This window comes from Petaurus breviceps, unplaced genomic scaffold (genome assembly GCF_028583685.1).
Source record: "Petaurus breviceps papuanus isolate PSGF00001 unplaced genomic scaffold, PetGlider_PUasm1.0 191, whole genome shotgun sequence".
In the NCBI taxonomy this organism is placed as follows: domain Eukaryota; kingdom Metazoa; phylum Chordata; class Mammalia; order Diprotodontia; family Petauridae; genus Petaurus; species Petaurus breviceps.
In genome coordinates, this window is record NW_027185811.1 from 4990153 (window position 1) to 5003954 (window position 13802).

Sequence of the window (13802 nt, forward strand, 5' to 3'; positions counted from 1 at the left end):
GGGAATCCTTTTTCTTAGAAATTAGTGAAAGTAGTATGAGGAGGTCCCCTGGGGTTTTTGTCACATACTATTCTTCCTGTTATCAGGAATGCATGTGCTCATGTTCTTGGAATAAGAGTGAACCTTGGGGGTTATTCTGCCCCCCATTTGCTTCCTGACCCAGTGAAAGGAGACATACGTCCACTGACACTTCCTGAGAGGATGGCTTGAGTTCAGGAGTGAGACAGTAAGACTCAGATCCCACTGATCACTGTGCTTCAATCATGGATCTCTGTTTGACAGCTCCTCCTCCCCAGTAACAAAAAGCAGACCATCCAAGCTCTCTGTTGTACTACGGGACAATTGAAGGTGGCCAGTGTGCAATATATATTATTATTTGTGGGAATTTACAGTTCTAATACTAAAACCCTTCCCTTTCCCCACCTCCCCCCCAGAAGTCTGGAATGGAGAGGGGCTACGCACTGTAGAATCCCATGTTACCTTCCTCTTCTCCAATCAAGTGCATATACCAAGGTCACAGAGACATAAAGAAGTTCACCTTAATGGCTTTTGTCAGCACTTGGGCCTAGGAGTCTACCTCTATCTATGTATTTCTCTGATATATTGTAAGTAGTACTTGTGACCATGAACGAGGGGAGTAGGGAGGCAGGTTTATAATCCTGTGTTAATGTTTATGTCCATACTATGTGTGGATAAGAGAGGGAAAAGTTTAAAAAAACAACCACACCAACATTTCAGGGCCACCAAATGAACCTCTCTTCTCTTTACCAGAATTGGAGGGATAAAGCATATCTGGAAAGGAGTTAAAAGTGTTAGAAATCATCCTGTCTGGGGTGGGGGACTCAGAGAGTAACTTGATGAATTAAGCTGTGGCAGTTCCAGCTCTGTCCACTCTTAGGTCCTACAACAACAGAATTTGATGACTCTGAAGAGAGATCTCTCCAGGAACCTTTAGCAGCAGCTGGAGAGCGGAGGCCTGGCTCCCTCAATGTCCCCAACTCCCACTCCTCAGCCTAAGCACCCTTGGCTGATTTCCTTTGCACAGCTGCCTTTATCCAGCTGCTCTCTGGTGTCCAGCTTGGAAAACAGAGAGCAGAGACAGATGGAAGCCTGAAGTACCCAGGGACCAATCCAAAGGCTGGGTTCTGTGGTCTCTGTAGAGGATGTGAAGTTCCAGAGATCTGTGGTACTGGGTGTTCTAGGGGAAAGGGCTGAGGGGAGGGATGTGTATATATGTATGGGGGTGGGAATGAGAGAAGGGAATCTTTGCTCACAGCTTTGGCTGCCTTGGCTAGACTGACCCCATTCTCTGGTCAGTTGAATTCATACTGGCTGATCCACTTGTAGTTCAGTCACAACTCTAGAATGTAGACCAGAGACAATATTTGCAATTTTGTTTCAGTTTATCCATACGTGACTCTGGTTTTCTATGTGAGACAGAGGTAACCAGCTACAAAAGACAGTTTACTTGTAAATACCCCTGAGTTGGCATCAGAAAATAAGGAAGGAAATGGTTTTAGTATCAGGGGTAGTAAGAGAGCTAGGCATCTCCTACTTTCCTCTAGTCACTTTGAACCTTAGCTCTGGAAGATATAAGTAGGCATTGTTGGCTAGAGGGAAAATGAAACTCTTAAATATAGGGTACTATGCTTAAAGCTGCAATGCCCCCAGAGTGTCTGGACAGAAAGTGTGTCTGCATGGTGATGAAAATAGGACCTCAAAGATGCTAGACTAGTGTCCCTAGGTATTCAGCCTCTGTTGGAGGGACTCTGGGACCATTTATATAGAAAAGCTATTCCTGCCCCTAGTCCCCTCTCTACAATGGTTTGGGGGGCAGCAGGATGACAACTGGGGCCAGTTTGAAGTTGTACATGTTCTAGCTGCTCTGTGGTTGCCACCACCATCCCTGGACCTAGGAGGAATACTACCTACTGCTATCTGACTCCGCTTCCCTTAAAGCTGGCAAAATGGAAGGACAAAGTACATTTTGAAAGGTTAAAGTTGATCCGCAAGCCTTTCCAGCTCCCCAAGCTGTCGGGGACTTCCTGCTGAGGCCATGTCCCATATCTTCTGTGCTTTTTTGACTATCTGCAATTTGTTTTCTCCTCTGGGGTGTAAGCCCCTCGAGGCCAGGGATCGTTCCCCCTTTATGTCCTTAGAACTTAGTAAAATTTGGGGTGACTAGGTGGCACAGTGAGTAAGAGCGCCAGCCCCGGAGTCAGGAGGACCTGGCTTCGGTTCAGGCCTCAGATACTTCACACCCACACCAAAAAACTGGCCTTGTAACCTTGGGCAAGTTACTTAACCCCATTTGCTTAAAAAAAAAAGAACTTAGTGAAATTTAAGTGCTTAAAATGTTTAATGATTGGTTGCTCTAGAGCATCTTACATGAAAGCCATCATGGCACAGTGAAAAGCATGCTATAATTAGAGTCAGGACAGACCTAGATCCAAAGCCTACCTCTGATGCTTATTAGCCTATCTAAGCCTCAGTTTCCTCGCCTGTAAAATGAGGTATTCATTCATGTACAACTGACCTTACAGGATTTTTGTGACGATCAAAAGAGATCATGTGTGTGCAGCATTTTGCAAACTTTAAGAGCTTTATGTGAATGCAAGTTATCAATATTATTTTATTACTCCTTTTAGAGAGCTCCTCAACTATGTAGTAGGATGTATCAGCAATGCCATATTCACAATGCCTATGGAGATTACAGATATGCTGATATAATTATCCATCACAAAATACATCATGCTTGCCATATGGGGGAATAAGCTAGAAAATTTATTAAGATACCAAAAGACTGAGTCCCAAAACCAGAAAGTGAAAGCCATCAGAGTAGTTATGACATTGGCACAGGTAGATAAAGTAGAAAGCACCCACATTTTCAAGCCTTTAAAACAGAACAGGCTACCTCAGGCAAAGGTCCTCCTCTCCCCACTCACAGCAACCACCCAGCATCCGGGAAGCACGCTCCCAGCAGCTCTGGCCCCTGGCAGTCCTCAGCAGGAGTCCTTAGCAGAAATTCTGGCTAACTCAAAAAGGGCTTCGCGCTGCCACTGCCTCTGCTGCTGCTGCCGCCATCGCCACCACCACCAGCCACCACAGGAACTCTAGTTTTGGCTTCCGCTTCCTCTTGCTCCGCCCCTTTCTGCTACATCAGCAAGTCCAATGGGGCATGGAAGATCTTTAAATCCCATAACCCTTACATAGGACTCCATAAAGAATTGGGGCTATGGGCTGAGGTTGAAGTAGGGACACAACGCTAAATGATGGTTTTTTCCCTTCTTTATTTCAGAATCTTCCTTGCCCAAGACTTTCTGGAAGAGAGTTCTTCCTATTGTACCTCCCACGTCTACTTCTGCTACCCTGCTCCTCCAGGTAAGTGTTTCTCTCCTTCTCATTGGTCCTAAGAGGATGGCTGGAGACAGAGGAGTTCATGCAGTTTTGCATGACTTCTTACTCATATCTTTGGTTCTCTAGTCCAGGGGTGGGGAACCTACAGCCTCAAGGCCAAATGCAGCCCTCTAGGTCCTCAAGTGCATCCCTTTGACTAAATCCCAATTTCTTAGAACAAATCCTTTTACTAAGGACTAGAGTCTTGTCTAAGAGGTTACCATCCCCAGAGTCATTCATTCAATTCAACAAATCATCATCAAACAAGTTGCCAATTATGGCTGAATTAAGATGGTATTATGTGGACCCATCCAATGACAGCAGGAAGAACAAGAGATTCTATGATCTGCCACAGCAATGGGCCTGGATATAGTTTTTTGTGTCTGTACCAGTTGAACCAATAATTCCTCCCCATGTGCTTAGTAGGAAAGAAACTCCTAAGGCATCTTGTTGACTATTTTTTAGGGAAAAACAGAAGTTGAGCTGCTCAGTGGGAAATATTGACTTAGGCAAGGGGTAAGAATGGGCCAGGGATGTTCTTGAGTCCAGTAGGATCAATCGAGGAGAGAAAATGATTGGCCCTTCTTCCCTGTCTCAGACCCATCTAGTTCTGCCTCATCTGTTAGGAAACCCTCCAACAAGTTAGTACAGAGTTATAAGTATGATGGTGTGTTTACAGTTTTGTCTCAGGGCATCAAAATTTAGTGAGCAAAGAAATTTAAAATAGTGATTTTATAAAATAGAATTTAATAGGATGGAATGCTGGGGGTTGGAGTTGGGAAGAAAACTTCCATTTCTACCTTGACTGCTTTACTAACTTTGTGACCCTGAGCAAGGCACTTAACTTCTCTCTGCTTTAGTTTCAACATCTATAAAAGGAGAAGGTTGGACCAGATGACCTCTACTGTCCCTTCTAGCATTACATCTATGACCTTATAAGGAAGTAATTTCACCCCTCATCAACATAGAAACCTAGGTAGCAAAAATAATTAAACAAGACTAACATTCATAATTTTAAATGTAAATGGACTACAATTCAATAAAACATGAGAGTGACAGAATGAATAAGAAAGCCAAACTCCACAATTTGTTGTATTAAAAAAAATTACAAACCTAAAAAAGTAAAAAACACGCACAAAAATGAAATGAGAAGCTGAAATAAAACCAATTATACATTAAATGAATTGAAAAAAAAAACATCAATTGTTTTATGCCATCAGGCAAAACAAAACTAGAAATACACCATATCAATAGAGAAAAACAAGAATTATATTATGATTAAATATTAATACTAAATGTCATAGCATCTAAGTTCATAAAGGAAAAGTTAATTGCATTTTAAAAAGATACAAATAGAACTGCAATAATAGTAGGAGACTTTAATGTTTCTCTGTCAGAGTTGAGCACATCTAATAAAGAAACAAAAGGGAAAAATATAGAATGGGACAAATATTAGAAAAGTTAGATCTAAAAGGCTTGTTGTATATTCTGAGTGAGCATTAAATAAGATACATATTTCTTGACATTTCATGATACCTTTACAAAAACAAGCCATGAACTAGGGCAAAATTAGAAATATATGTAATAAAACAGAAATTCTAAACATATCCTATATAGATCATAACACAACAAAAACAGCAATTCAAATACAAGGAGAAAAAGCAAATACAGACCTAAATACAAAAAATACAAACCTAAAAAGAATCTTAATAACAACTTCCTGAACAATGAGTGAGTCAAAGAATAAATTATAGAAACAATTAGTATATGGAAAAAACAATGATAATGATGAGTAATTATACCAAAATTTCTGGGATGCTGCTAAAGCAGTCCTCAGGAGAAAAATTAAATTTATGAAAACATGTTAAAAGATTGGGAAAAGAAAGGATTAGTGAACTGGATATACAACTTTAAAAATTAGCAAACCAAAAAATAGAGGCAGCTAAATGACACAGTGCATAGAAGGAATTGGAGTCAGAAAGACAAATTCAAATTCTTCCTTGGATACTTTGTGACTCTAGACAAGTCACTTTACCTCTTTTCCTCAGTTTCTTCATCTATAAAAAGAGCGAGTTGAAACTCTAGACAAGTCACTTTACCTCTTTTCCTCAGTTTCTTCATCTATAAAAAGAGTGAGTTGAACCAGATGATCTCCAATGTCCCTTTCCTCCGATGTCCCCCACTATATCTATGATCTTATAAAGAAGCACAAAAGAAATTTTGAAAATTAGATGAGAAATAAAATGTTTAAAAAGATTATAGAACTGATAGACAAAACTAAAATCTGCTCTTGAAGAAACTAACAAAAGTACTAAACCTTTAGCCAACATAAAACATAATTAAAAAGAAGTGAAAGAAAAGTCAAATTAACAAAATAAAAAAATGAACAAGGTGAACAAGTGAAATCACAATTAACAGAGAAGAAATAAAAAGAATTATTAAAACCTACATGGTTATATGCCAGCAAAAATGAGAATTCAAAAGAAATAGACAATTATGTACACAAAATATGAAAAAAAAAAACCCTAACAAACTCGGTGTCAAATAGAGATCTTAAATAATTCATTTTCAGAAAAGAAAACTGTTCTAGCTGGAAAGGAAATTCCCTGGGGGGGGGGGGGAGTGCAGTGAGAGATGTGTAGCCATAAAAACTCTAATCCCAGATGGAATTACAAGAGGATTCTATCAAACTTTTAAACAACAATCAATGTCTCTATTGCACAAATTATTCTCAGCAACTGAGAAACAAAAAGCACTCTACAAAATTCCTTTTGTGAGATAAATATAGTCCTAATACCTAAACCAGGGAAAGATAAAACAAATAAAGGGTAGCAGAGACCAATCTTATTAGTAAATAGCTATTAAAATTTAAAAGATAAAATTCTCATTAAAAGATTATACCAGTGTAGCCCAAAAAGTTATTCTCTCTAATCAAGTTGGCTTTATACCAGGGATACAAGGATGGTTCAACATTATGTAAATTATTAGCATTAGCAGTCATATAAAAAATAGAAACATCCAAGAAAATTTTAACAAGAAAACTATCAAATGACAGACTTCCTCTGGCTCCCTTACATGCCAGTATACACTCTTCCTTTGGGGTGGTATCTTGAGGTCTTTCCCTGTTTTTCCTCTCTGTCCTATATATAACCAGTTCAATTTTGAGTTTCTTAGATGTGTGATTTATCATAGCTAGATCTGGAAGAAAACACATGGATCTGGCCTCCTTTTTTTTGAGCCAAGTCAACAAAGAAACAAGATTTTGTCCATTGAATATGTGACTAGGAATACTGAAGATTTATCCTCCTCTTTGGGGGCCATTGGACAAGATGGATTACTCTTGACTAATTTGTGGATCCTTCTCCTTCCTGTGGACTCACTATTGGCTTCTATGGGAGTTGAATGCCTCTATACAGCAGCTATGTAAGAAAGTGAAAGGGCATTAGCAAGGTCAATATATTAGCAACCTAGGCACTAAGAGTCTATTCACAGGGCCCCAGGAACAAGGGTTTGGAGTAAGGGACAAGATGGGATAGAGACAATTGAAGGGATAGCCAAGAGAAGGTATATCTACCTTCAGGTACTACCCAACATTCATGATATCCAGGGATGTTAAGGGAGAGAATGGAAGACCATGATTAGGTTTGTCTTTGACTCTAGAGTGGGCTCTGAATACTTGCTGCCTTTGCAGGAACAGTGGGAATGGCAGCTAGTACTTCCTTTCCTGATCCTAGCTGTGGTGATTTTGACCGAAATGTACCTCGGATCTGTGGGGTGTGTGGAGATCGAGCTACTGGTTTCCACTTCAATGCCATGACTTGTGAAGGCTGCAAGGGCTTCTTCAGGTAAGTCACTTACACAAACTGTTCTTTAGAGGAGGAAAGTGGTAGTGAGCTCTCCTGGATGGTAATCCTCTCCCCTTGGCTACAGTGGAATTGGGCTAGGGGGATTGGTAGGGCGATAGGGTCTCTATCACCAAATTCCCCTGGCTTCTTGTTCTTGGGGCTCAATGACTACCATCTGTGACAGTCCCAGGGGTTCCTTCTCTTGGTCTTCTACCTGGACATCCATCTTTATACATATCCACTACCATAATTGGCCCAGATTGTGTGAAGTTGACTAAATCTTTTCCTGATAATCATATCCTTACAGGCCAAGGGGAGCAGGAACCTCAGTACATCCTGAGAACTTAGTGCTCAAGTTCACTTATCCACCTCAACCAACCTATAGCCATTTGACAACTTTTTATAGGGAAGAGTGTCAAAACTTGTGTCAATAGCTGTACCCCTTGTCATTGAAGAGTCCTGATGCTTACTAGGTGTGTGTCTATGGGCAAGTCATGTAGCTTTTCTGAAGATGTTTCTTTATCTGTAAAATGAGGGGGTTGGGCAAGATGACCTCTATGATTCCTTCTAGCTCTATATCCTATGCTTCTAAGCTGTGATACTCAAAAGCTAAAACACCATAACTAGAAAATAATGCAATGCTACAATAACAAGCAATTATTAATCACTTGCTGTATACTAGGCACTTTGCTAGGTACTGGGGATCATAACACTTGTTGTACCTAACCCATAGGGTTGCTGTGAGGAAAGTGCTTTGTGAAACTTAAAGCATTAAATAAATGTGAGTTATTATTGTCAAGTCCCAGTACCCCTTCTGTGCTTATATCCCTCTTTACCCATTTCCCCTAGGTCCTGCTTATCTCTGTGCCTCACAAATGTTCAGAAAATTAAAGAGGCAGATAACCAAATGAGGGCATTGGACTCACAAGGCCAGATGGACATGAGTCCATGGATTCCTTCCAACTCTAAAATCCTATAATGTTCTGTCTGCAGAAGTTTTTGATCAGTGTCAACATCTTTAGTAGCTCTCCCCATAAACTGAGGCTTCATGGAAAAGAAAGAGCAGTAAGGTAGACCCAGATAGAGCCGGGAGAAGGGGAGTTGAGAGGCAGTCGTTGAGAAGAGAGAGAAATTATTGAAGTGGTGGTGGCAGAATAGGAAATTAAGAAAGCAATATCATTTGGAACAAAGGATCACAGAAATGCATAATTTGAGACACTTTAGGGACCATGTAGTTCAACCCAGCCATGAAAGGAATCCCCATCTTAACATACCCAATGAGTGTTCATTCAACCTCTGTTTGAAGACCTCCAAGGAAGGGTAGTTCACCACCTCCCTGGGTAGCTCCATTCCACTTTGGGAGGTACAGCCTTTTTAGAAAGTTTTTCATGATATCCAGCATAAATTTACCTATTTGCATTTTTCACCTGTTCTACTGGTTCTATTCTCTAGGAACAAATAGAAATGTTCAGGTATCTTCAGATACTTGAAGATATTCCCCAGCTTGAGGCTTCTATTCTTTGGACTAAACATACACAGTTCTTTTAACTGGTCCTCCAATGACATGAACTTCTGCTCCTGCATCATCGCGGCTGTCTTTGACTATAGTCTTTCCAGCTTATAAATAACTTTTTTCAACTGGGATGCCCAGAAATGAACACAGTACTCTAGACAAGTCTTACAAGGGCAGAGTACAGTAAGACTATCACTTCTCTATTCCTGGAAGCTACATTTCACTTAATACAGCTCAAGATCAAATCAGCTTTTTTGGCTGCCACATCCCACTGCTGACTCATATTATACTTGCGGCAGCCCATTAAAATATCTAGGTCTTTTTCAAAATACCTACTATCAGCTAGGCAGCACAGTGTATAGAACACTAGCCCTGGAGTCAGGAGGACCTGAATTAAAATCCAGCCTCAATACACTTACTAGTTGTGTGTCCCTGGGCAAGTCACTTAACCCTGTTTGCCTCAGTTTCTTATCTGTAAAATGAGCTGGAGAAGGAAATGGCAAACCACTTCAGTATCTTTGCCAAGAAAACCCCAAATAGGGTCACAGGGAGTCAAACATGACTGAAACAATTCCATGATAACAACAATCACAAACTATGCCTCCCTGATCTTATACTTGTGAAACTGATTTTTTTTTTTACAAAAGGGCAAGATTTGGCATTTATCTCTAGTGAACTTTATCTTGTTAGATGCTTTATCTTGTCAGTGCTCTAGTCTCAAGAACTTTTTGCATCTGGATTTTTTTTTACATCCTATGAGTTAGCTATACATCCTAGATTTTTGTCATTTGCACAATTGAGGACTATGCCAATGATGCTTTTATCCAAGTAATTTGTTAAAAAAAATTTTAAAAGCTAAATACTACAGGGAACAATTATTTGAAGTACTTCTCTGGAAAACTCTTGCTATATTCACATTGAACCAATAAGGACTACTCTTTGGGTTCAGCAATCCAACCAGTTCTGAATTTATTTAATTGTATTGTCATTCCCTTCTACTTCTCTCCATCTTCTCCATGGGATAGTACGGGATACTTTATCAAGAGCGTTGCTGAAGTTTAAGTAAACTATGGCCACAGAACTTCACCCTCCCTCTCCCATCTACTAGTTTGGTAATCCTGACCCAAAAGAGGAAGTGAGATTAGTCTGGCATGACGTATTCTTGATGGGGCTATGCTGATTCTTCTCCATTACTAGTTCCCTTTCTATGTATTTGCCAACCAGTAATTGAAGTCAAGCTTACTAATTCTGTTCTGTTTGCAGGCTCTGTTCTCTTCCTCCAGGACACCACTCCAATCTTGTGGCACTTCTTTTCATTTTCCATGATCTTTCAGATATCATTGACAGAAGTGCAGCAAATCATATCTGCCAGGGGTTTTTTATTTGTTTTTGTTTTCTGTGTGTGTATGTGTGTGTGTGTGTGTGTGTGTGTGTGTGTGTGTGTGTGTGTGTGTCTTTCAGGAGCAGTTAGGTGACGCAGCAGATAGAGTACTAGATTTGGAGTCAGGAAGACTTGAATTCAAATGCTGCCTCACTTACTGGGTGTGTTACCAAGCAAGTTGTTTAAATCTTTCTCAGCCTCAGTTTCCTCTATGTGTGAAGCTCTTTGAAAACTTTAGAGCATCATTTAAATGTTAACTTTCCTTCTCAGCATTGTCATCTGAGTATATAGTTCATTTAGGCTGAGTGACTAAATTCATTGCAGGCAATTAACTGTAATTTACTCGCATATCTTCCTATAGACTCCTTGTTGGTCATTTTTTTGTTCTATCATTTCTAGTACAAAGACCCTTAATCTTGGAAGAGAAAAAGGGAGCAAAATAAAAATTAAGCAGCTCTGCTTTTTCTCTGTTGTCATTTATCATTGCCCCATTTCCCCTACTCCCTTCAAGCAAAGCTCCTGTCCCTTCTTCAGTATTGTTTTTTTCTCCCTCTCCTTTCTTCCCCCCCCTCAAGATAGCTATGTGTATAATTTATTGATCGATAAATCAATCAGTCGACCAACCTGTGCATTTTTTATTTTAACTTTTTTTTTCCTTGCTGGAGGGGGGAAGGTAGGGCAATTGGGGTTAAGTGACTTGCCCAAGGTCACGTGGCTAGCTTTTTGTGTTAAGTGTCTGAGGCAGGATGTGAACTCAGGTCCTCCTGATTCCAGGGCCCATTCACTGCACCACCTAGCCACCCCATTTTATTTTAATTTTTGCTTTTGTATTTAATTTCCCTTATTAGCCTCAGCTCATTCTGGCCTTTAGTGCCCTGACATTTTTCAGGACCATCATTATCATCTGTTAACTGGTTAATTTCCATCTTTTGGTACAATTCTTTTTATAAACCAAGTTGATTATTGAGTTTCCTACACATCCATATCTAATTCCCTTTAGACAAACCCTCTTTATTCTTTCTCATTGGAATTGTTCTTCTCTGTCTTCAGAATTTTATTTTAAAGCATCTCCCATCCCTCTTGGGCTGACTTCCCCCAAAGTATTTTAGACTATAACATCCTAACTATCTTTACTCTGAACCCTTTGAAATCTGCTTTGCTCAAATCTAGATTACATGTCACACCGTGCCTGGATTTTCCTCTTTTCTATCAAAATCCTTAAAGGCAATGGCCACTTCTCCCAGGGTTCCCATTATTTCCACTCCAACAAAGGGAGTTTCTCCCTTTTAGTAAGAATCAGATCGAGAGTAGAATTACTCTTGTTGGTTCCTCTACTTTCTGGAGGATGAAATTATCACTCTGGCAAATAAAGAAATTTTTGGCATCTCTTCTTTTGGCAGAGAAAGAGAGAACCCTTGCAGATGTCTGGATAATCTTAAGTTGCCTTTTCTGCCTGTGAGTTGGACTTGTAGTGTTAACTAAACTCCTCATTTCTCTGTTCAGGTGATCTATAAATCACTTCTGTTCCCTTCTCTGACTTCAACCCAAGTACTTTCCTTCATTCCTCTGGTTCTTGGTTTGTCTCACTTGAGTATCCCTTATTAAAATACTTTGCTACCCTCACCCACTCACCCTTTTCATCCCCCTTAACCTAGTTTGTTGTAAAGTAGATGAAGTAAACCCATTCAGAACAATAGCTCAATCATGAATTTCATTTCACTGAATGTCAGTGATGCCTGTAAAACCTAATTTTCCTCCTCATGTTTGGATTTCTGTTTCCTCATGTTTGTTGTCTGAAGCTTTGGGAATTTGTGTATAGACCAATTTAAGGCCATGGGCTTTACTACTAGCTCCTTTCTGAGATTTTGTCTTCTGTGAACTTCTGGGTGCATTCTTTTCTTCAAAGCTACTTTCTTTTTTTTTTTTAATTATTCTTTTTTTTCCTTTTTGGAGGGTAATTGGGGTTAAGTGACTTGCCCAAGGTCACATGGCTAGTTTTTGTGTTAAGTGTCTGAGGCCATATTTGAACTCAGGTCCTCCTGACTCCAGGGCCAGTGCCCAAAGCTACTTTCTATGATACCTAGCTTGGGGAATTTACGTAGACAATCCCCTATACTTTTTAATTTAAGTATTTTTATTAGCTGTATGAGACACTTGGCAAATTCATTCTTACCATACTTTGTTTAGGTATATAATCCATCTTTAACCTGGGATCTATCATCCTTATATTTTACACCATGGACCAGAAGTCTAAATACAGTTCTTAGACACTATCTTCTTAGTTAGCTGTTCTCTTCCCAAATTAATTTATCTTTTCCACATCCTTTGCCTTCTTCAGTGAGTAACAATGAGGAAAAGACCACACCAGGGGTCTTCAGTTTCTTGCCCAAGACTTCATAATCTTTTTAGGTTACTTACAACAGTATCCTTTATACACAAGTGAATCAACAAAAGTGGGTAATTGCCCTTCATGTTGATGTCTTCATAATTCTCTGTTATATATTGCTTAAATGCCCCAAGAAGACAAGTGAAAACTCTGTTACTGATATTAGATCAACAAATAGCTGCCTAATTATCCCTGAGCAGAGAATCATTAGCTACTACTTCTCTTCTCTTCCTTCCCTGACTCTTACTGTATGAATTCTCGTTTGATACCTCTGGTGGTATCAAACTTTATCCTCTTCAGCAAAGTGGCACAGTGAGTGGGTATAGTTCTGGACTTGGAATCAGGAAGATCTGGGTTTAGATCTAGCCTTACATACTGTGTGGTCCTAGGCAAATCTGCCTCAGTTTCATTAACTGTAAAATGTGATTAATAGGACCTCCTTAACAGGATTGTTATGAAGATCAAATGAAATAATATTTGTAAAGTGCTTAGGGCAGTGCCTGCCATACACTAGGTGCTTAATAAATACTTGTTCTCCTTCCCTCTTCAAAGGATCCAGTTTCTTTCTCTTCAGAAAGAACCTCAAGTCTTGTGTGTGTTTTTTTAAGGTCTAATTGTTAACAGTTATCATTTTTCTTTCATTTCTTCTCTACATAAAACTCTTCTTCCATTCTTCAACTTCTGACAAGGGTCAAATCTTCCCTCCTCAATCTTCATACCCTTTTTTCCCCTTTGAAGTCTTATTTCTGAATATTTTGTTTATTTATTTAGGAATGTAAACAGTTTAATTTTATTGAGACCCTTATGCTAACTCTTTGACCTTTTTTTCTCTTGAGTATTGTGTTTGAATGTCAAATTTTCTAAAGTTCTGGTCTTTTTTTTTAATCAGGAATGCTTGAAAGTCCTCTATTTCATTAAATAATCATTTTCCCCCTGAAGGATTATACTTAGTTTTCCTGGGTAGGTTAACCTTGATTGTAATCCAAACTAATTTGCCTTCCAGAATATCATATTCCAAGTCCTCTGTTTTTTAATATGGAAGCTGCTAAATCTTGTGTGATATTGCCTGTGGCTGCACAATATTTGAAATGTTTCTTTCTGGTTGCTTAAAGTATTTTCTCTTTGACCTGGGAGGTCTGGAATTTGGCTATCATATTCCTGGGAGATTTCATTTTGGGATTTCTTTCAGGAGGTGATTGGTGGATTCTTTCAATTTCTATTTACCCTCTGGATCTAAGGTAGTGGGGCAGTTTTCCTTGATAATTTCTTGAAATATGATGT

At 39.4% G+C, this 13802-nt stretch overlaps 1 protein-coding gene across 1 annotated transcript in view; it reads left to right on the forward strand.

Moving 5' to 3' along the window:
• Positions 1 to 461: 461 nt before the first annotated feature.
• Positions 462 to 13802, forward strand: part of VDR (vitamin D receptor) — a 60001-nt gene continuing 46660 nt past the window's right edge. Inside the window, exons 1-3 of the mRNA XM_069092681.1 lie at positions 462 to 605; positions 3299 to 3381; positions 7088 to 7241. Of these exons, the coding sequence (XP_068948782.1) occupies positions 586 to 605; positions 3299 to 3381; positions 7088 to 7241 (257 nt within the window). The 5' untranslated portion in view covers positions 462 to 585. The remainder of the gene's footprint in view (positions 606 to 3298; positions 3382 to 7087; positions 7242 to 13802) is intronic.